The following is a 25363-nucleotide window of genomic DNA, read 5'->3' on the forward strand; positions in this document are numbered from 1 at the left end:
GAGTCACAGAGATGTACAGTTTGGAAACAGACTCTTCAGTCCAACTCGTCCACACTGACCAGATATCCTAAATTAATCTAGTCCTATTTGCCAGCACATGGCCCATATCCCTCTAAACCCTTCATGTACCCATCCAGATGCCTTCTGAATGTTTTAATTGTACCAGCCTCCACCACTTCCTCTGGCAACTCCTTCCATACGCACACCACCCTCTACATGAAAAGGTTGCCCTTTAGGTCCCTTTTAAATCTTTCCCCTCTCACTATAAACCTATGCCCTGCTAGTTCAGAACTCTCCCACCCTAGGGAAAAAATTCTCATAAAAAGCAAGCCAAGAAATAAGTTGCACCAATTACCTTCCATTTTCTAATCATTAAAATGAAGATTGTGTCATACCAAAGAAGAAATTAATAAAAACTTAAAGATATTTGTTATGATAGTTGTAAATAAAGACTATCAGATTTCACTGGCCACCATTCGATTACTATACCAGAGGCATTTCATGGACTAAAATGGTTTCAAAACAACATAAAAGAACAAATATTGGCTAAAATAGCTGCCATGATCACCTGACCACTGACTGAGGGAAGTCCAGGACATCAATATAGAAAAAGTAAAACTATCTGCCCTGAAATTATCATTTTATCAAAAGACAACTGAGTCAGTAGTCATGAAAATCAGGTCTGCATTTCTCAGACTTAAGTGACACCCTCCTTTTTTAAATTTTGCACTCTGATTTAAGACTACCTAACCAGGGGAAACAGCTTACCTACCTATCCCTTCCATTATTTTAAAACAAAGAATTGCTGATGCTAGAAATCTGAAACAAAAACAGAATTTCTGGAGGACCTCAGCAGGTCCGGCAGCATCCTAGGAGAGAAAGCAGAGCCAACACCCTGGACCCAGTGACCCCTCCACAGAATGTTCTCTAGAAGGGTCACTAGATCCAAAATATCAACTCCATCCTCACTTTACAGATGCCATCAGACCATCCAAGCCTTTCCAGCAACTTCTGCCCTTGTTTTAAATATGTTGTAGGTTTCAATCAGTTCATTTCTCATTCTTCAAAACTTAAGAGAATACTCATCCAGTTTGCCCAACCACTCTTCATAAAAGAGTCCTGCTATCCTGGGAACAGGTGTGGTAAACATTTATTGCACTCCCTCTGTGGCAATATCTTTTCTGAGACCAAAAAATGCACAATATTCCATGTGTGGTCTAACCAATTCAATTGTAGCAAAGTTTCAAGACTCCTGAACATGACTCCTTTCACAGTAACTGGAAACATTCCATTGACATTCCCAACAGCTTGCTACATTTGCATGTTAGTCTTCATTGACTTATCAACACAGGCACCTTGGTCTCTTTTACATCTACATATTCCAACTTCTTTCCATTAAACTAATTACCTGAAGACTGTTTCTCCTAAACTGGATAACCTCACATTTTTTCACCTGCCATGCTCTTGCCCATTCACTAAGCCTGACCTAATCCTTCTGAAGCTGCTTTATATCTTAATCACACAATGCATTCTCACTTACCTTTGTGACTTCTGCAAATGTAGAAATACTTTTTTGGTCCCCACCTCCGAAACATTTATAGATTTTGTAAACATGGACTGAATCTTGCAAGACCCATTAATTACAGCCTGCCAATGTTAGTCAATCATTAATCAATGGCAGTGCATTATCTCCCATTCTATCAGCTTTAACTTTCTAAACAGCTTTCAGTGGGGTACTTTCTCAAAAGCCTTCTGAAAATGTAAGTGTGCTATTAGATTCCCTACAGTGTGGAAACAGGCCCTTCAGCCCAGCGAGTCCACACAGACCCTCCGAAAAGTAACCCACCTCGGCCCATTTCCCTCTGACTAATGCACCGAACACTATGGGCAATTTACCAAGGCCAATCCACCTGACCTGCACATCTTTGTGACTGTGGGAGCAAATCGGAGCACCTGGAGGAAACCCACCCTGACACGGGGAGAATGTGCAAACTCCACACAGAGTCGCCTGAGGTGGGAATTGAACCCAGGACCCTGGCGCTGTGAGGCAGCAGTGCTAACTGCTGAGTCACCGTGCCACTCCATTAATGTACTATATACATTAACTTTCCTTTATCAATTTTGTTGTAATTTTTTTTGAAAGTTTCCAGCAAGTTTATTAAACATGATTGCCCATTCACAAATCCATGCTAATTATTACTGTCATCCAAGCATCTATTTATCTGATACTTTATAATAGATTCCAGCATAGATTCCAGCATATTCCGCAACTACTGATCAGAGGCAAACAGGTCTGTAGTTCCCTTCCTTTCCACCTTGCTCCCATCTTGAATAGTGGGATAGCATTTGCTTCCTTTCAATCTGCAGGAATCATTCAAGAATCTATAGAATGTTAGAATTCATACCTGTAAAATGAACAAGAACGAGACGGCATAGATTTAAAGTGATGTACAAAGTAAACAAGGGTGATAGGGAAGAAATGACTTTTTCATTCAGTGATTAATTAGGGTCTGGACATTTGGTGGAAGTTCAACTGTGGCATTTAAGAAAGTGCTAGATGAATTTTTAAATAGAAACAATGCACAAGGTTATGAAACAAATTTTCTGCCATTCTCCAAGTTAAAATGTACAGAGATTCAGTAAAATACATTAGGACAAATGGCCTCCTTCTGCACTTTAACAATGTGTCAATCCATTTCAGTATGGGTATTAGGTTAACCTGTTTCCAACTTGTGATCACATTGTAAACATCGAATGAATTAATTACAGTGACTGTCAATCATAGAATCCCTACAGTATGGAAACAGGCCCTTCAGCCCAACAAGTCCACACTGACCCTCTGAAGAGTATCCCACTCTAACCCATATCCCTACCCTATTACTCTACACTTACCCCTGACTAATGCACCTAACCTACACATCCCTGAACACTATGGGCAATTTAGCATGGCCAATTCACCTAACCTGCACATCTTTGGATTGTGGGAGGAAACTGGAGCAAACCCGCCCAGACACAGGGAGAACATGCAAACTCCACACAGTCACCCGAGGCTGGAATCAAACCGGGCCCCTAGTACTGTGAGGCAGCAGTGCTAACCACTGAGCCACAATGCCACCTCACATGTATGTAATTACCAAAAGTCTAAAAGGACATTAGAAAAAAAAATTAGCTTTTGCTTATGTAAAATGGAACAGAATATTTGATAAGCAATCCATATTGAAGTCGTCATGAATTGGAGATGCCGGTGTTGGACTGGGGTGTACAAAGTTAAAAATCACACCACCTGATGAAGGAGCGACGCTCCGAAAGCTAGTGTGTTTCCAATTAAACCTGTTGGACTATAACCTGGTGTTGTGTGATTTTTAACTTTATTATTGAAGTATTAATTGTGTAATGTTCCTGAATGTGTATGAATCTATCTTACACCTAAAATGCCATATTATCTTACAACTAACTTGTCAACACATTGATATGAAATTATTTTGTCCAGTTTAATAAAGATGCTATTCCATGTTATCATGATTGCTAAAGTAGCAAAGAAATTTCACATTCTAACTAAAAACAAGCAGATGTGATTCCACCTGCTCCAACATTTGGGATCCTATATTTATGGGATTATCTTTCCACAGGGAAGAGTGGAGGCTGGCTCAGTAAATACATTTGAATTATACAGATTTTTGATCAACAAGGGAGTTGAGGGTTGTGACGGTCTTAGCAAAGGACTGAAGGAAAAACCACATAAAGTGGAGTTACTGCAGTTGAAAAAGATGCTTGGTTATTTACTGTACTACAGAGCACTGGCCAGGAGATGGCGAACTGTCCTCTCCTATTGATTGAGTCCCTCAGTGGGCCATAGAAAGTTTAATGTAATTTCTGTTTTGTTTTACAGGATTAATTGCTACAATGCTCTTCATGCTCAGGCACCTTTTGGAGGTTTCAAAATGTCTGGAAATGGAAGAGAACTGTAAGCATTTAATATTCACATTAATGTTGGGAATGTTGTTTGGGGAGATTTGGGATTAACTGGTTCCTCTCTCAATGCAAGCTGAGTGTTTTGAATTATTTTCTCTCTATTTTGTTACCATACTTAGCTGATATGGTTCAAGATGTACCGACTACTACCCTCTCCAATTATTCCTCTTCTTCATTGTTGTTTACTGGATCGGTCTGTTTGAACTGAATCAAAATGAAGATGTGAGGCTGTGAGTTATAATTGTTCAAGAATAAGTTAAAAATCACACAACACCAGGTTATTGTCCAATAGGTTTATTTGGAAGCAATAGCTTTCGGAGCACTGCTCCTTCATCACATAGCTTTGGAAGGCACAGCAAAATGTCGTACAACTGAAATAATATATTGAATTAACCTAGATTGCTGTTAAGTCTTTCATCTTTTAGAATGGGTTGCAGGTTTTGGTTCATTAATATCTAAATCCCAGAACTTCTTTGAAGTCACATTCTTGAGATAACTTAAGGTTTCATAAAATAAGGTGACACCACAGCTCAGACAATGCATTAAATGTGTGAGGTTAGAGTCATAGAACATACAACATACAATGCAGTACAGGCCCTTCGGCCCTTGATGTTGCACCAACCTGTTGAGCCAATCTAAAGCTTACCTAACCTACACTATTCCATTGTCATCCATATGTTTATCTAATGACCATTTAAATGCCCTTGATGTTGGCAAGTCCACTGCTGAGTCTGTATGTATTCCAAACTTGAGTCAGATTGGTTCTATTTCCAAAGTAGGAATTTATAAAATATTACATGGCCAAGTTCAGAACCCATGAGGATGGCCTCAACCAGGACCTTGGGTTCATGTCACACTACAGGTAACCCCATTACAAGATACACTCTCTCATACATACACACACGAGCACACGTGCACGTGCACTCTTACTCACACACACACAGACCATGTCTCATACACACGCTTTCTCTCATACACAAACACAAACACCCTCACACTCACACCCACAGACACACTCTGTCACAGGCATATACTCCGTAACACTCACACACACTTTATCAAATACACACACGCAAACACAAACTCTCACGCTCATTCACACACATACACACACTCACATGCACACACTCACACTCTCTCTCTCTCTCTCTCTCACACATGGACGCGCACACACACACACACTCACATCAGTCTCAGGGCAAATTTGTATTTGCAGAATTATAATTGCAGATATATTCTATTTTGCTCAAAAAACGCACAACCTGCAGGCAGTCAATCCATGTAATATTTTATGAATTCCTACTTAGGAAATAGAACCAATCTGACTCAAGGTTGGGATACAGACAGACTCTAACCTCACACCTTTAATGCATTGCCTGAGCTGAGATGTAAACTTTTTTACAAAACCTTGTTATCTCGAGAATGTGACTTAAAGGAATTTGGGGATTTACCATTAATGAACCAAAATTTGCAAACTATTCTAAAAGATGAAAGACTTAACAGCAATCTGTGTTTGTTCAATATATCATTTCAGTTGCATGACTCTGTAAACCTTTACTATTAATTCTGTGTCTTATGATCCTCTTCCAAAGCTACATGATGAAGGAGCAGTGCTCCAAAAGCTATTGCTTCCAAAGAAACGTTTTGGACTATAACCTGGTGTTGTGTGGCTTTTAACTTTGTCCACCCCAGTCCAACATTGGGTCCTCCACAACTTGTTCAGGATTGTGAGCCCTAAAATCGAATAGAAAGCTGACAGAGAAACTTTAGGATATTGGGGTCTTATTGCAGCTCAAGCTCAAGATGTAACCTTACCCACTTGTAAAATGGTTGCAAGTCGTGGCCATTTCCAGTTACCACCTCCTGTACCTGCCACCCATTCCAGAAAGTAATCTCCTAACTGGCTACCTCTCCACCAAATTAAAGACAGTAAGTGGACTCCCAGTCAGAGGGGGGACAACTGAAACAGTCCTCATTGATCCCCAGCCCTCTGCTGGCAAGCACCTACCTGGCTTCAGCCTCTCAACAGTGACCTTGTTTGCTCCTGGTGACATCTCCTACCTTAAACATTTTAAATTAGTCACCCATGATTGCAGTGATCTCTCTCTCTCTCTCACCTCCGAGCAAAATCACCCTGAGGCTTGAACATATCAGACAACTGGCTCAAGAGCCTCGTCTCCAAACTTCCTAGTTCCATCTTCAAATCACGTGCCTGAATCAGGGAGATTCCACACTGAGCGAATGGAATGTGATCAGCTCAGATCACTGCAATTTGTGGTGGGAATGTGACTGGAGCAGCTCAGAGATTCCAACTCCAGCATATCATTTCCTGTTACCTGCTTGTGCTCTTAGTAAGTTGTTGCAAATTGACCAAAAATTTCATTAGTTATTATTGGCGTCTTTGGGTTTCATTACCATTCCTCCCTTGCCTAGCTTCCTTGTCTGTCTTAATCCAGTGAGCTCTGTTCCAGGTCATCAGGGACACCAATGGGCAAAAGTGAGGTGGGGCAGGCAAGAAAGCTGAGGGCACAAGTGAGCTTGAAAGCTGATGATGCAGGTTTTGGAGGAAGGGGAAAGGGATTAAGGATACGTACATGTGGCCATTCCATTGGACTTGGGAAAGTTGGGAAGTAATTTGTTTGGGGCAGGAAGAGAAGCCATTGCACAGGATGCACAAACTCTGATTTCAGAGATAGGTTTGCAATTCACTGAATGTCTGCTATCAAAGTCACAAAGAGCATTCTGTGAGCCCGTGACAAAGGTTAATATTCTCTAGTTGTCCTTCTGATTTTGTATGCAATCTTTGACACAGTGAGAATACCATCCTCCTTCATCAGTCCTCTGCTGTTATCCAGCTGAGTGGCACTGCACCCACCCCCCACACCTCCCACTGATCTATCCAATCTGTCACAATTTACGAGGGAGGAGTGCACCAATAACCAGGACCAACCATTCTAAAGCTTTTCAAAATGTATAACTCCAAATACATTACCAAAGGTGTATTCAATTTAACTGACCAATAGCTATTCAAGACCAAAAGCAATTTATACCAGGTTATACCAGAAAATAATTTGTTACAATAAATATAATTATCTTTAAAAACTAGCAGAGAAAAGGAAGGATTTCTAATCTACTACTATGAAACTTAATCTTTGCCCCTTCAAAAACAGAAATATATGCACACTCATTCACAATTTTAAAAAATCTGTTTGTGTTATGTGGCTATCTCTGGTTGGTTCAGCATTTATGCCCACCCTTACCTTCCCTTGAGAAGATGGTGGTGAGTGAACTTCTTGAGCCACGGCAGTCCATTTGGTGTGGAAAGTAGGGAGTTCTAGCATTCTGATCGGGCAACACTGAAGCTACGGTGATATATTTCCAACAGTGACTTGAGGAAAACTTGCATATGGTGAGTTCCTGTGTCTGCTGCCCTTGCTCTTCTAAATGGAAGTGATTGTGTTTTGGAAGCTGCTGCCTAAGAGGCGTCGGTGACTTTCTGCAGCACATCTTGTGGTAGGCAAAGTAATGGAAAGGGTACTGAGGGATAGGATTTACGAGTATCTGGAACGGCACTGCTTGATTAGGGACAGCCAGCACGGATTTGTGAAGGGTAGGTCTTGCCTTACAAGTCTTATTGAATTCTTCGAGGAGGTGACCAAGCATGTGGATGAGGGTAGAGCAGTGGATGTAGTGTACATGGATTTTAGTAAGGCATTTGATAAGGTTCCCCATGGTAGGCTTATGCGGAAAGTCAGGAGGCATGGGATAGAGGGAAATTTGGCCAATTGGATAGAAAACTGGCTAACCGGTCGAAGTCAGAGAGTGGTAGTAGATGGTAAATATTCAGCATGGAGTCCAGTTACAAGTGGAGTTCCGCAGGGATCAGTTCTGGGTCCTCTGCTGTTTGTAATTTTTATTAATGACTTAGATGAGGGAGTCGAAGGGTGGGTCAGTAAATTTGCAGATGATACAAAGATAGGTGGAGTTGTGGACAGTGAGGAGGGCTGTTGTCGGCTGCAGAGGGACTTAGATATGATGCAGAGCTGGGCTGAGGAGTGGCAGATGGAGTTCAACCCTGCCAAGTGTGAAGTTGTCCATTTTGGAAGAACAAATAAGAATGCGGAATACAGGGTTAATGGTAGGGTTCTTGGTCAGGTGGAGGAACAGAGGGATCTTGGGGTCTATGTACATAGATCTTTGAAGGTTGCCACTCAGGTGGATAGAGTTTGTAAGAAGGCCTATGGAGTATTATCGTTCATTAGCAGAGGGATTGAATTCAAGAGTCGTGAGGTGATGTTGCAGCTGTACAGGACTTTGGTTAGGCCACATTTGGAGTACTGTGTGCAGTTCTGGTCGCCTCACTTTAGGAAAGATGTGGAAGCTTTGGAGAGGGTGCAGAGAAGATTTACCAGGATGTTGCCTGGAATGGAGAGTAGGTCGTACGAGGATAGGTTGAGAGTTCTCGGCCTTTTCTCGTTGGAACGGCGAAGGATGAGGGGTGACTTGATAGAGGTTTATAAGATGATCAGAGGAATAGATAGAGTAGACAGTCAGAAACTTTTTCCCCGGGTACAACAGAGTGTTACAAGGGGACATAAATTTAAGGTGAACGGTGGAAGGTATAGGGGAGATGTCAGGGGTGGGTTCTTTACCCAGAGAGTGGTGGGGGCATGGAATGCGCTGCCCGTGGGAGTGGTAGAGTCAGATTCATTGGCGACCTTTAAGCGGCATTTGGATAGGTACATGGATGGGTGCTTAATCTAGGATAGAAGTTCGGCACAACATCGTGGGCCGAAGGGCCTGTTCTGTGCTGTATTGTTCTATGTTCTATGTTCTATCTTGGAAATGGTGCAACTGAACTTTGACAGTGAAGGGAGTGAATGTCAATGCCATTGAATGGCAAGGGCCCAAGGTTAAATTCTGACTTATTGGAGATGGTCATTGCTTACAACTTGTCAGATCAAACCTAGATGCTTTTCAGATATTGCTGTATTTGAACATGGACTGCTTTTAGTATCTGAGGAGTTGTGAATGATATTGAACATTGTGCAATCATCAGTAAACATCCCTATTTCTGAACTTATGATGGAGCAAATATCACTAATGAAGTAGCTGATGATGGTTCTGACTTGGACAATACCCTGAGGATCTCCTGCAGAGATGTCTTGGAACTGAGATAACTAACCTCCAACAACCAGAACCATCTTTAGGGAGAGGGGAGCACCAAGTTCTAGAGCAAAAGTGTTCATTTCTGTTGCAGGAATGTCACAGCCCATAGCCTTTGCAGAATCTCATGCCTCCTCCCTGTCATTGTGATGAATCAAATTGGCTGAGGACTGGTCTCTGTGATGCTGGGAATCTCTGCAGGAGGTCGAGACGGTTCATTCACTCAACACTTCTTGCTGAAATTGCTGCTAATGCTTCAGCCTTTTCTTTTGCACAAATGTATTCGGCACCCCCGGTGAGAATGGGGATATAGATAAATCTGAGGTGCTGCATTTTGAAAGGGCAAATGAGAGCAGGACTTATATACTTAATAACTGTATTCCTGATGAAGGGCTTTTGCCCGAAACGTCGATTTTACTGCTCCTCGGATGCTGCCTGAACTGCTGTACTCTTCCAGCACCACTAATCCAGAATCTGGTTTCCAGCATGTGCAGTCATTGTTTTTACCTTATATACTTAATAGTAAAGTCCTGGGGAGTATTGCCAAGTAAAGAGACCTGGAGTTCAGGTTCATAGTTCCTTGAAAGTGGAGTCGCAGGTAAGCAGGATAGTGAAGAAGGCATTTTGTATGCTTGCCTTTATTGGTCAGAGCATTGAGTATAGGAGTTGAGAGGTTATGTCATGGCTGTACGGGATATTGGTTAAGCCACCTTTGCAACACTGCATGCAATTCTGGTCTGTCTGCTATAGTAATGATGTTGTGAAACTTGAAAGGGTTCAGAAAAAATTTACAAGTATGTTGCCAGGTTCGGAGAGTTTGAGCTATAAGAAGAGGCTGAACAGGCTTGTCCTATCTTCCGTGGAGCATCGGAGGCTGTGGGATGACATTACAGAAGTTTATAAAATCACAAGGAACATGAATAGGTTGAATATGGGAGTCCAAAACTAGAAGGTTTAAGGTGAGAGGGGAAAGATTTAAAAGGGACCTAAAGGGCTACGTTTTCATGCAGAAGGTCGTGTATGTATGGAACGAGCTGCCAGAGGATGGTACAATTACAACATTTAAAAGGCATCTGGATGCGTGTGCAAGTCCGAAGGGTTTAGACGGATAAGGGCCAAATGCTGGCAAATGAGACTAGATTAATTTATAATATCTGATCAGCATGGATGAGTTGGACTGAAAGGTCTGTTTCCATGCTATACATCTCTATGAGGAGAAAGTGAGGACTGCAGATGCTGGAGATCAGAGCTGAAAAATGTTTTGCTGGAAAAGCGCAGCAGGTCAGGCAGCATCCAAGGAGCAGGAGAATCGAGAAGGGCTTGTGCCCGAAATGTCGATTCTCCTGCTCCTTGGATGCTGCCTGACCTGCTGCGCTTTTCCAGCAACACATTTGTCAGCATACATCTCTATGACTCTATTTGTGGAGTCTCCTCCTCCAATAAGTTGTTTAATTGTCCACCACCTTTCACAAATCGATGTGGCAGGATTGCAGAGCTCAGATCTAATCTGTTTGCTGTGGAATCACTTAGCTTTGTCCATCATTTTCATAGAATATTCACAAAATCCCTCCAATGTAAAAGCAGGCCATTTGGCCCAACAAGTCCACACCGACCCTCCTGAAGAGTAACCCTCCCGGACCTATCCCCCTACCCTATTACTCTACATTTACCCCTGACTAATGCACCAAACCTACACATCCCTCAACACTATGGGCACTTTAGCGTGGCTAATTCACCTAACCAGCATATCTTTAGATTGCGAGAGGAAACCAGAGTCACCCGGAGGAAACCCGCACAGACACGGGGAGAATGTGCAAACTCCACACAGACAGTCACTCAAGGCTGGAATCAAGCCCAGGTCCCTGGCACTGTGAGGTAGCAGTGCTAATCACTGAGCCACTGTATTGCCCGTTATCTGCTGCCTGTACTGTTTAGCATCCAAGTTGTTATGCTTTGTAGCTTCAACAGGTTGACATCCAATTTTGGGTCTGTCTGGTGCTGCTCCTAGCATGCCCTCCATCATTGTCCAGGATTTGATCCACTGGCTTGATGATAATTGTTGATTGGGGATATGCTGGGCCATGAGGTTGCCCATTGTGTTCGTGTACGATTCTGATGGCACACAGAGCCTCATGGATGCACACTCTCGAGTCGTTAGGTCCATTCCAATTTAGCACTGTGATAGTCCCAAACACCAATGGTCAATGTGAAGGCAGGACTTTGTCTCCACAAAGACTATACATGGTCACTCTTGCCAATATTATCATGGACAGATACATCTGAGGCAGGTAGATTGGTGAAGATGAGGCTAAGTATGTTTTTCCCTCTTGTTGGTTCCTTCATCATCTGTTACAGACCCAGTGTAGCAAAAGTCTTTTAGGACTTGGCCAACTTGATCAGCAGTGCTGCTGCTGAGTCACTGTTGGTGGTAACATTGAAATCCCCGATCAGAGTACATTCTACATTCTTGCTCACCATTTTGAACATCAGTTGGAAGAAGTTTGATTTATCAACTGAGTGGGAGGAGGACGAGGAGGCAGGACGTGGTGATCAGCAGGCGGTTTTCTTACCTATGTTTAACCTGAAGCCATGACGCTTCATGGGTTCTGGGGTCAGTGTTGAGGACTTCCCGGACAACTCCCTCCCAATTGTACATCACTGTGTTCCCACCTCTGCTGGGTCTGTCCTGCTAGCAGGACAGAACAGATCCAGGATGGTGATGCTGATGTCTAGGACATTGTATGTGTCATGGAATCACAGTTCTCCTGATTTAGACACCAATCCCCAAAGGTTAGTAAGGAGGGTTTTGCAGGGTCAACACAGCTGTGCTGGCCATTGTCACTTATGGTGTCTTGTCAATACCCAGGTGCTCCATCGGATTCCATTTGTTTTTTGAGTCTTTCTAATGGTTGACACGTGAATGGCTTGTTAGGCTATTTTAGAGGGCAGTTAAGAGTCATCTACATTTCACTCGATCTGAAGTCACATGTAGGCCAGACTAGGTCAGGATGGCAGTTTTTCTTCCCTGAAAGACACCAGTGAAGCAGATGGGTTTGCTTTTTAGCAACAATGTAGGTAGTCATGGTTAGATTTGCAATTCCAAATTTTTATTGAATTCAAACTCCCAATCTACTAGTGGCTTTTGTTGTGCCTGCCACACGGTGTGTTTGAACTTTTGTATCTAGCAAATGAATTATGATTCGACTCTTACTAATGGTAAAACAATAATATTTGTTTATTTAACAGAATTAATATTGGAACAATAAATAACTATGAACTAACAATAAACACAACAAATCTATTTTATGCTTTAACTTGGAATACTGTGTTCAGTTCTGGTCACCTCATTACAGGAATGATTTGGAAGAACCAGTATTGGACTGGGGTGTACAAAGTTAAAAATCACACAACACCAGGCTATAGTCCAACAGGTTGAATTGGAGGCACTAGCTTTCGGAGCGTCAGTCCTTCATTAGGTCATTGTGAAGCAGGGCCATAAGACACAGAATTAATAGAAAAAGATTACAGTGGTACAATGATACATTGAACAAACCTATTTTGTTAAGTCTTCCATCTTTTAGAATCACACCTTTAAGGCATTGTCATCTTTTGTTAACAAACCTTAAATTAGCTTGAGAATGTAACTGAAAAGAAGTTCTGGGATTTACATATTAAAGAACTGAAGCCTGCAAATCCATTCCAAATGATGAAAGACTTAACAATCTAAGTTTGTTCAATGTGTCATTGTAATCCTTTGCTATAAATTCTGTGTCTTATAGTCCTGCTTCACAACCACCTGATGAAGAAACAGTGCTTTGAAAGCTAATGCCTCCAAATAAACTTCATGGACGATAACCTGGTGTTGTGCGATTTTTAACTTCATTATATGAAGAATGTGGAAGCTTTAGAGAGGGTGCAGAGGAGATTTACCAGGATGCTGCCTGAACTGGAGGGCATGTCTGATGAAGAAAGGTTGAGGGAGCTAAGAAGAAGAATGAGAAGTGACTTGATAGATGTGTGCAAGATGATGAGTGGCATAGATAAAGTGGACAGTCAGAGACTTTTCCCTAGGTCAGAAACAGCTATCACGAGTTGACATCATTTTAAGGTGTTTGGAGGAAGGTTTAGTGGAGATGTTCTTTACACAGAGTGGTGGGTGTGTGGAATGCACTGCCAGTGGTGGTAGTTGAGTAAGATACATTAGGGACATTTAAGCAACTCTTGATTAGGCACATGAATGGTGGTACAATGTAGGATTTTTGGTTAGTCTGATCTTAGAATAGAATAAAAGGTCAGCGTAACTTTGAGAGCCGAAGGGACTGTACTGTGCTGTACTATTCTATGTTATATTAACTTTGGATGATTACATGCCACCAGACTAGAACTTGGCTGGTCTCCACGTGGTGTCGTCATCTGGTCTTCCGATGGTTTCAGTAGTGTCTTCTTTTTCTGTGGTAATTCTCAAGTTACCGCACTCCAGTTACCACTCCTGAGGGTGATGTTGTACTCCAAAGTGACCTTTTAGGAGTGATTTGGAGATGCCGGTGTTGGACTGGGGTGTACAAAGTTAAAAATCACACAATACCAGGTTATAACCCGACAGGTTTAATTGGAGGCACACTAGCTTTCGGAGCGACGCTCCTTCATCAGGTGATAATGGAGGGCTCAATCCTAACACAGACTTTATTGCAAAAATTTACAGTGTGATGTAACTGAAATTATACATTGAAAAATTGATTGTCTGTTAAGCCTTTCATCTGTTAGAATATCATGATAGTTTCACTTCTTTCATGTGTAAATCACAAAACCTTTTTAAAAAACGGTTGCATTCTCGGGTTAGCTGTTAACAATGGTGATAGCTAGACAATATGTTGAAGGTGTTGGCCCCCTGTGTTCTCTGTCTATGCCATGATGTTTAGATTGATTCTAATCTAAAATATGAGATAATGAACATAGAACATAGAACAAAGAACATAGAAGAATACAGCGCAGTACAGGCCCTTCGGCCCTCGATGTTGCGCCGATCAATGCCCACCTAACCTACACTAACCCACTATCCTCCATATACCTATCCAATGCCCGCTTAAATACCCATAAAGAGGGAGAGTCCACCACTGCTACTGGTAGGGCATTCCATGAACTTACGACTCGCTGAGTGAAGAACCTACCCCTAACATCAGTCCTATATCTACCCCCCCTTAATTTAAAGCTATGCCCCCTTGTAATAGCTGACTCCATACGTGGAAAAAGGTTCTCACTGTCAACCCTATCTAACCCCCTAATCATCTTGTACGATGTAATCATCTTTACATAAATTCATGCAGCTTTTGAGCTCAGAGTTCTACAGGAATGCATGCAGTTTTTGAGCAAAGTACAATGTAACCCTGAAAGTACAAATTCACCCCACAAAATATATGTGTGCATGTGGGTCTTTGTCTGTCTGTGTATGTGTGTCTGTCTGAGTTGGGGGTTGTGAGTGTGAGAAAGTGTATGTGTGTGTGTGTAGTGAGTGCAGAGTGTCTTAAGTCTGTGAGGGCGTGCATGTGTGAGTGTGGGAGTGTGTGTGTGGCTGTAAGGGTGTGTGTGGGTGTCTGTGTGTGTGTATAGTGCAATGGTGGTCACCTGTAATGTGACATGAACCCAAGGTCCTGGTTGGGGCCCTCCCTATGGGTACCGAACTTAGCTATCAGCCTCTGCTCGGCCACTTTTCTCTGCTGCCTGTCCCGAAGTCTGTCTTAGAGGATGGTCACCCGAAGGTCCAAGGTCGAATGTCCTGGACCATTGAAGTGTTCCCCAACTGGGAGGGAACCCTCCTGTCTGTTGATTGTTGTGTGGTGCCCATTCATCCATTGTCATAGCCTACGACACACAAACGCACGGACACACATACACACAGATGTGCACACAGACACCCACACACACCCTTACAGACACAAACACACACCCACACTCACACATGCATGCCCTCACAGACTTAAAACACTCTGCACTCACTACACACACACACATACATACACTTTCTCACACTCACACTCCCCAACCCACACACACACACACACACACACACACAGACAAAGACCCACATGCACACATATATTTTGTGGGGTGAATTTGTACTTGCAGAGTTACATTGTACTTTGCTCAAAAACTGCATGCATTCATGTAGAACTCTGAGCTCAAAATCTGCATGTATTTATGTAAAACTCCGTTATCTCACTTTTTAGATTAGAATCAATCTAAACATCAGGTCATAGACAGAACACAGGGGGCTAACATCTTCAACATATTGTCTAGCTATCACCATTGTTAACAGCTAACCTGAGAATGCAACTTTAAAAAAAAGTTTTGTGATTTACACATAAAAGAAGTGAAACTATCACTGTATTCTAACAGATGAAAGGCTTAACAGACAATCAATTTTTCAATGTATAATTTCAGTTACATCACACTGTAAATTTTTGCTACAATGTCTGTGTTAGGATCGAGCGCTCCATTATCACCTGATGAAGGAGCGTCACTCCGAAAGCTAGTGTGCTTCCAATTAAACCTGTTGGACTATAACCTGGTGTTGTGTGATTTTTAACCTTTTAGGAGGGTCTTGAGTATCTTCCAATGGATTGATCAGATTCAATCAACCTGATCGATCTGACCCAACCAGGTGTTAGCACGCTGATGGCAGGATGGTCCAGAGGTGCTGGGTGCATGTAGACGCCTCCACATAAGGGTGTGAGATGTCTCTGTGTCTGATGCACACATTAATGTTTCCGATTTTCCCATGCTTGACATTCTGTTGACCCATTCAAATCCAAACTTGTGTGTGCATTGTAGGGTCTGCAGCTACCAGGTTTGTTTGCAAAGTGTTTGTGGACAGCTGCAGCTTGTCTAGATTCTGCAGCATGTGGATTCGCACAGTCACTTTGGTCAAGGCTGGGTTCCATTTCCCAACATGTTTTAATCATTCCTGATTAAAACATTCCTGATGAAGGGCTCCAACCCGAAACGTCGATTCTCCTGCTCCTCGGATGCTGCCTGACCTGCTGTGTTTTCCAGCACCACACTCTCGACTCTGATCTCCAGCATCTGCAGTCTTCACTTTCTCCATTGTCCATCATTGTCCATCTTTCATAACTCCATGTTAGGTTCATTATTTTCCATCGTAAATTCATTATTTTGAGCGGCCCGCCTGGTCAAACGTTCAACCCCAGGTAACATATGTCCTGGATTACTAATCCAGGGACTACACAATGTCATCATCTCCCCCTACAAAAAACGCAGACTGTTTGACACAGACATTATGGGTGGGAAAAGTACAGATGGGGACACAAGATCTGACGTCCAGATCACAAGAAAGCGTTAGATCTTTTCACTCACACCAGGAGGATGGGTGAAAGCGATGTGTTCTGAGGAAGGGTCACTCAACCCAAAATGTTAACTCTAATTTGTCTCCACAGATGCTGCCAGACCTGCTGAGCTTTTCCAGCAATTTCTGTCTTTGTTTATGATTTTCAGTATCTGCAGTTCTTTCGGTTTAAATTCCACACTTATGCTGACAACATTCAGGTCTATCACCCACCATATCTCACGATTCAGCCACTGTCACTAATTTATACACTATGTGTTGGATAATCAGAATTATCGGAGCAGAAACTTCTTCCACCTGAATTGAGAAGATGAAAGCCATTGTTTTTAGTCCCTGCACAAACTCCAATCCTCTCCCTGGGATTAAATCAGAGTTGTGCTGCTAATTGCACATCTATAACATGGCCAGACTCTGCACCTATCTCAGTCCATCTGCTGCTAAAACTTTCATGCAAAACTTTGTTACCTGAAGACTTGATGATTTGAATGGACTGTTGACCAGCCTTCCATTTTCCACCTTTCATAATGTTAAGCTCATTTAAGGCTCTGTGGCCCAAGTAAGGCCTTGATTTTGTGGTCTCCAAACCTGGCAGTAACTTCCCCAGTCTTCACATTTATCATTGTACAGTGCAATCCAGAGTGTGGGCTCTCTGTAATTCCAGGCTACCCCAGAGGAAAGCTGCTTCTCTTTCCCCTCAGGGCCTTTCAACAGGAATTGTTGAGAACTTCTAATCATTCTGTAACAACGCTTGAGAAAATTACACCTTATCAAATGAAGTGTTCTGGGTTTTTAACAGCAACTTATCTTTTAACTATGACACTGTTACAGCAAGGAGACCATGCAGCCCATCAAATTACTGCTAAGCATGTGCAATGGCCCAAATAATTTTATATGTGTAGAATGGCAAGTTTCTTCATTGTGATTAAAAAATCCATAGATATAATTTTTTGTAGTTTGTTAATGAAATATCAGTTTCTACCCTAATCCAATCTGGATAACTCAAGCATGTACTTCATTTTCTGATTAAATTTAGTTTCTATTAAAAGTGAATACATTGACTAGGTTTTATTTCCTAGTTTATTTTCCAAGCTGTCTATGAGAATAATTCAATGTTACTGGCTATATATGCTGCTTGATGATATCACTGTGACAGATTCCTGGAAATCCCCCAGACTTGACAGCAGATTCAAGCTGACATTGCGAAAGGGGAAATCTGCATCACAGAGACTTGGCTCAAATAGCCATACAGCATGGAAGTAGACCCTGCAGTTTAATCAGTCCATGCCGACCGTGTTCCCAAACTTACCTAGTCCCACCTGCCTGCGCTTGGTTTGTATCCCTCTAAGTCTTTTGTATTCATGAATTTATAATTGTACCTGCATTCACCACTTTCTCTGGCAGTTCATTCCACACACGAACTGCTCTCTGTGTAAAAAAGTTGCCCTTCATGTCCTTTTTAAATCTTTCTCCTCTCACCTTAAAAATATGTGCCCTAGTTTTAAACTGTAGGGGAAAGAACCCTTGTCATTCACCTTATCTATGCTCCTCATGATTTTATAAACCTCAATATGGTCACCCTTCAACCCCCTACACTCCAGTGAAAAAAATACCCAGGCTTTCCAGTCTATTTTTATATTTCAAGTTCTCTAAGGCTTGAATCCCAGACCCTAGCGAAGCAAAAACAGGAAATGCTGGAGAACTCAGCAGGTCTGATAGCATTTTCAGAGAGAGAAACAGTTAATGCTCCAGCTCAAGGACCTTTTAGTTTAGATGAAAGATTGTTAGTTTGAATTGTTAGCTGTCCTGCCTCACCAGAGTACTTCCAGTATTTCCTAGTTTTAATTCCAATATTCAGCATCCATAGTATGTCAATTTCCCATTTGAAATATGAAGATTATAATGTTGGGTCCAGAAATATTGCTGATAGAATTCATTTAAATAATAAAGTCAAGGCAGACGCTGTCCCTTATCACCCAGTTACAATGCTAATCCGAGCACAAAGCATGTTGTGGGAGGAAAGAACCCACCAATTCATTTGCCTTTTTAGGTTGAATTGGATTTATAACTTTGTCAGCAGATTCTGCCCAGTGACATGGTAAGGAATGCAGCTGGACATTCTGTACAATATCCCCAGCCTCATTCAGAGGTTCTGCAGTAGTTGTGGTGGAGTTATTTTTAGCAGGCCAGCCACTGGTTCTGTCTTGTTGCTAAAATTATTAAATTCAGTACTTGCAACTTTCTGAATCAGAGCAGTGTCTGCTGTCCCTCCCAGTTAGTTCACTGCTTCTGACAGTTGTTCACAGGTTAAATCAGCTTTTCAGAATGTTTTCAATTATCACAAACCAAAAAAATCACTGAAGCCTGGTAATTAGAGTGACATTTATACAAAAATTTAGCTTTTACATCAGCTTCCTGTTACTGCTGGCTAACAGCTTGTTAGGCAGTCTTACGTCTCCTGACACTTTAGTGCTCTGATGTGAACACTGACCTCAGTAATATCCAGGCTGAACATAACAAATGCAAGCAAGGCTTTGGCAAACATTTACACCAGTTGCCTGCTGAGTAACTGGTAGAGAGATCAGTGTAGCTTTATACAAAAGCCTTAGCTTCTCAGAGTAGCAGTTGAAATATTTAAATAAAGTGGTATTCTCCTGCCAGGACATGGACAGGACTCTCTTTTTGCCTTTGTACTGACTTGAGCACTGTTCTATGTGGGTGGACAAGCTGGGAGTGAGATCTTGTTCAATTGTAGGTATAAATGAGTCAACTTCACTTAAAATAGGCCAGTGAATTAACAGCACATTTCTCCCTATAGGAACAACAGCTTCATTAAGGACATTATAAAGAAATTGGAGGTTATTGCCTTAGTGCATGGGGTAAGGAGTTGGGAATTGCAGGTCACCTCCTTGCAAATGTCCAAGAGGTGCTGTCTTCACCGGGAGAGTTTAAATTGATATCCGTGGATTAGTGGTTCACACTGACCTTTGTGTTGTCTCTCACAGAGGCGAATATGGACTGAGGGAATACACAGAAGTGAAAACTGTCACCATCAAAATCTCACAGAATGATAGTTAAACAGATGAAAAAGAGCTAGTGACATGGTACAAGATGCAGACTGGAGAAGAGCTGAATCATAAGGATATGGACATTGACAAAATTGAATTTCTAACTAGACAAAGCTCTTAAATTCTTAAGAAATAATTTCTGACTTTGCACAAATGAAATATTTTTATTTGTTATAACTTAGAATTTGTAGATTCAATCTAATAAACAGCATGCTATAACAGTGACTGCAGGAATTTCCCTTTATATCTACATGCTGGTTATTGGCTGGTGAAAGGTTATACTGGTATAATTAATAAACTCATCAATGTTTACTGGACAACTTCACAGATTCACAGTCTCAACAAAGAGCTTCACTCAGTGGGAGAGTATCAGCTGAACACAAACTCCCTAACCATGAACAGTCATTCAACTGGTGGATAACCAACATTAATAATTTTAATGCAGAAAAATATCCCATATGGAAAATATTAAATCAATTACTGACAGTTATAATGGAGAGGCAATGGCCGAGTGCAATAACTAATGACTCTGAGACCCAAGTAATATTCTGGAGATATTCTGGGTTCAAATTCCACCATGGCAGATGGTGGAATTTGAATTCAATTAATTCAATTAATGGATGGCACATTGGCTTAGTGGTTAGCACTACTGCCTCACAGTGCCAGGGACCCGGGTTCAATTCCACCCTTGGAAGACTGTCTGTGTGGAGTTTGTAGATTCTAGCCTTGTCTGCATGTGTTTCTTCTGGATGCTCCGGCTTCCTCCCACATTTCAAAGATATGCAGGCTGGGTGGATTAGCCATGGCAAATACAGGGATAGGATAGTGGGGTGAATCTGGTTGGTGTGGACTTGATGGCCCGATTGGCCTGCTTCCACTCTTGTAGGGATCCTATGACTCTTAAAAAAAAATCTGGAATTAAGAGAATAACGATAATAATCATTGTCGATTGTCATGAAAAGCCAATGTGGTCCTTTAGAGAAGGAAAGTGCTATCCTTACCTAGTCTGACCTACATGTGAACCCAGATCCACAGGGCTCTCAACTGCCCTCTGGGCAATTAGGTCTCGACAATGAATGCTCACCTAGCCAGTGATGCCCACATCCTGTGACTGAAAAATAAAAAAGCCCAAATTCACCATAGGCAATGTTTAATGCAAGTGCTGTAATTTATAAAATCATCTTTTATATATAAACCTTCAATTTAGACACATATGTCTCAAACATCCCACATCTGCCAGTTTTGGAGATTTACTCATGAACTAGCTATAATTTGTGTTCAGAGTCAGTGTGGAGGTCTCAAGTTGGGAATTATTAACATTCTTTTGCTTCAGTTATTGAAAATATTTTTTGAATGAATGCAATTTTATCAAGTAAATGACATGCATGTCTGTAAGGGTTTAAATGACAATTTTACAGTTTTCGATGAGCTACTGGAAGTCCATTACAATGTCACATTTTGTTATAAATTATTGTTCAGGTTTTAAGAACCATCTCTGTATTTTAAACATTAAACTAATTTTCCATAGTAACATTTACGTTGCATGGGGAACTCTCAGTGTACCTGGAAAGAACTGTACAGATCAAAGAAGAAAGTCAGCCTGTCAGCAGCCTTTCTTCCAGGCTGAACGCAATCTCTATCAAAGTAAATTAAGCAACTGTTCAAAAGGTCTATTTTGTAAGCAAAGCAGATGAGGTTGTTGCCAATTTAATTCTTCAATGTAATCAAAATAAATGCATGTTTAATGCGCTCCATCATGCATTATACTGCAGTTCTTGCATTAAAAGCCCATTCCTGTCCATCTCCTTTACAGTCATCACATGGTTAACCATCAGCAAATTTGTTGAACTGATTTTGCCAAGTCATTAATGTATGATTGAGGACAGGTGATTAATAGTGAAACAACTCTTGTGGCACAGTTGTACTTGTGGCCTGCGTCTGAGTCCTGCCTGCTCCAGAGGTGTGTCATCACATATTGAAAACAGGTTGATTCAAAATATGAAGGGCTTTTGCCCAAAACATCGACTTTCCTGCTCCTCGGATGCTGCCTGACTTGCTGTGTTTTTCCAGCACCACACTAATCTCAGCATCTGCAGTATTCACTTCTGCCTGCACCACAGTTTGTCATAACTCTAAACAAATTGTTTGCAAAATATCTAACACTGAAAGAAGATCATTTAGAATGAAAAAAATGTATTAGGAAAACAAGGATGAACCCAATACAGTGACCATTTTCTCTCTGCATGTTAGTGAACCCCACGCTATGACCTTAATCTCGCATATACTCAATTGACCCTTCAATCCTATCAACTGAACATATATTTCAACTAAATTGGTTTTCCATTTGCCTCAATCCTATTTAATGACCTTCTCACGATATCATTCACTTCTTCACAATCCTTCACAGGAACAAATCTAATATCTCATGACTCCAGTGGTGTTACTCCCCTCAGTGTTTTCCCAACCGGTTTATTCCACATTGTGATTAGCCGAGAGTGAAAAAGCTTTATTTTGTCAGTAGTTTTACTTCTATCTCCGTCCAGCTTTTCCAAATTGAGAAAACAGTCTCATCTGTTTTCCAAGCAGTGTGCACCCACAAACCACAATCTGCACAGATTGCAACTCCCCCAATGTATTGTGTAGAAGTCATTTGTGAGACCTACTTTTAAGAAAAATGTTCGAGTAAAATTATTGATGGGTTGACATCAGAGACTGAGTCACATCTGGGTCAAAAAAGTTAAACATTTTGAAAAACAGCATGATAGAACTGATCTCAACTATTTAACATTGGTTTATAAAGCCATAATTCTTGATTAAAGCGCACATAATTAGTATTCATTTGCAGCATAATTTATTACACAGTACATATGTAAAATTAATGCAAAATAAAAGATACACATCAGCAATAGCATGTAAGCACAAGTGCCACATTTCACTGGGAATAACAAACAACATTTCACATTAAAATCACTCTGATCACCATCTCAATCACTGAGCATTTAGTTACTCAATTCCTGGGTCAGGACAATGACCTAAGTTCACTGGCAATTGATTTCAGGATCTGTGTACTTAATGGGGAGTGATCTATATCACGTTATCATCCCACTGTCCTCACTCAAATGGCTTAATGCGTGGCATGTACAAATCAACAATCAACAGGTGTCGAGCAATAAAGCAAGACTTTTACATTGCATTGCTGACACTTTATGAAACACTAATGAAGGAGGGGTTTCCATCTGTAGCATAAAGTGTGCTCAGAAAGCAAGTGTGAATGGCTACATTCAGCAACCTATTGTCTAACCATTCTGAAACACACAACATTCTTCTTCAAAATCACAGGACAATGCAAGTGCTACACAATGAGTGAGCAAGTAGAGCACTAACAGGACTGTGCACTGGAAGGGAATGTGAATTAGAAATACAGATTGTTCTCTTATAACGCCATAGTTCAGTTCACATGCAATCTTGCTTTATAAAAATATCATGCAATACCAGCATCATTTAAACTAATGGAGCTGGAATTGTGTTATAGCCAATACAGGTAAGGAAAGTTCATGTTCTACAAATAAATTCGGCAATTGTGTAATAGCCAACTTGTGTTGCAGAAACACGTGCTTTAGGAAAACCATCCATACAAATCCAAATACTTGGATATTGGCAAAACTTTCCAATACGTGTAAACAGACTAGACCATACAAAGCAATTTACTGATCATGGTGCTATATTGTGAAGGAACAGAAGACAGATTTGACTGATGTCAAAGAGAACGAGGAAGAATGGTCTGATGATGATTATATAATGATATTGAATGATAGCAATGAACAGCAAGATGTTAAACATATCCAACTGAGAACAACAAGTACCTGTCCAGTTACAGATATTGTCACCTGATCAGGATTACAGATACTGTCACCTGATCAGGACAAGTTGCCAAACCTTGAAAGTATTATATTGATTTTTGAAATGTTAGTCTTGGAAACTGTGTTTTGCATTGTCTGTATAATTATTCAATTGAGAACACATGCCTATGTAAAACAATGTTCATCTATTTGGTTTTGTTTTATCTTTGGAAAAGGAAGTTATGTACCAGAATCGGTATGTCAGCATGCTTTTAAGAGACTTGCTAATGATATCATCACTGTGTCATAGCATACGACAAAGGTACAAATGCCTCATTGTCCATCTTACCTTGAATCAATTGAAGCATGACACTCTACTAGAAGCATGCTCCTCTGTTGTAGCCTAATAGCTGAAGATTAGCCCTGACACTTATGTGCCTGAGGAATCTAATATTTATACATAATCATTGGAACAAATGCCTGCTAGGTTTTTCAATACCACAATATTCATACATTGTTTACTATGTTTCAGGTGATATCACGTGCCTCCTGTATCAGTTAAAATACCCTGCTGACAAACTAGGCATTAGCCAAACTAACAGCACATCAGTTGCGATGAGTTGGCATATGGGCTATAAAGTATGTGGGCTGTGGGTGCAGGAGCATTGGCTGGCATGGGGCTTTCAATCATCAGGTGAGTTGAGAATAAAGAAGAAAGTTTACGGGCATAAGTAGGCATGGAGAGTAAACGGAGCAATGGGGTTAGGTTCAGTGGTCACTGTGGTGACATGGGATGGCATGGATGAAGATGGGACTGTGAGGGGTGTGATGGCTGTTTTATCTTCTACTACTACTACCCCAGTCTATATTTAGACAATTAAAGTCCCATTCTCTACATTCTGAAATTTCCTTGGAAATTTATTTCTCTGCATCCTTCCTATCAGTTGGTAGTTTGAAGACTATACAATGTAATGTAATTGCACTTTTTTTGTTCCTTAACTCTAACCAAATTGATTCTGTCCTTAACACCTCTGGGACATTCTCATTTTCCAGCACTGAAATGCTCTCCTTAATTAATACCATCAGACTTCCCTTGTTCATAATTTCTTCTCTTTAGTGAACAGCTTATAATCAGGAACATTAAACACCTTCCTTGAGCCAAGCCTCTGCTATAGCCATAATATCAAATTTCCACATGGCAATCTGTGCCTGCAACTCATCAACCTATTTACCACACTGTGCAGTCCCATACACCACACTGTGCAGTCCCATACACCACACTGTGCAGTCCCATACATGCCTAGCAACCTTGGTTTAAATTTTATTACTTTCTTCTTTATTCTCAACTCACCTGATGATTCAATCTACAGGAACAGCCATCCCAACACCCACTAACACAGCTGCAGTAGGATATTATTTAAACGAGCCACAACACACTGCAGCATCCAGGAGCTACGAGGAGCCGAGGAGAGATGTGTACACAAAGTATTCAAGAACAACACTGAACTGATTAGCGCAATCTGCCAATTCCGGCACAACGGACCAAACAGGAAACCACAATACGCCCAGAGACTCATGTCATCCTACCATACATCAAAGACATTTCAGAGATTACTCCAGCCCCTAGGCATCATGGCAGCCCACAAACCTACCACCACACTAAAACAACTACTTATGAAGTTAAAGGACCCCATACACACAGTTAGCAGAATGAATATAATGTACAAAATGCCTTGCAAGAATTGCAACAAACATAACATTTTGGAGAAGGTACTGAGGGATAGCATCAATTTATATTTAGAAAAGAATGGGCTTATCAGTGATAGACAACATGGTTTTGTGCAGGGTGATTGTGCCTTACCAACTTAATAGAGTTCTTCAAGGAAGTGACCAAGTTGATATATGAAGGAAGGACTGTTGATGTCATATATATGGACCTTAGTAAGGCATTTGATAAGATT

At 41.2% G+C, this 25363-nt stretch overlaps 1 protein-coding gene across 1 annotated transcript in view; it reads left to right on the top strand.

Moving 5' to 3' along the window:
- aldh1a3 (aldehyde dehydrogenase 1 family, member A3) overlaps positions 1-21315 on the top strand; it is a 147360-nt gene extending 126045 nt beyond the window's left edge. Inside the window, exons 12-13 of the mRNA XM_072564898.1 lie at positions 3890-3964; positions 19501-21315. Coding sequence (XP_072420999.1) covers positions 3890-3964; positions 19501-19573 — 148 coding nt within the window. The 3' untranslated portion in view covers positions 19574-21315. The remainder of the gene's footprint in view (positions 1-3889; positions 3965-19500) is intronic.
- The last annotated feature ends 4048 nt before the right edge of the window (positions 21316-25363 follow it).

Source organism: Chiloscyllium punctatum, chromosome 48, assembly GCF_047496795.1.
Source record: "Chiloscyllium punctatum isolate Juve2018m chromosome 48, sChiPun1.3, whole genome shotgun sequence".
Classification (NCBI taxonomy): domain Eukaryota; kingdom Metazoa; phylum Chordata; class Chondrichthyes; order Orectolobiformes; family Hemiscylliidae; genus Chiloscyllium; species Chiloscyllium punctatum.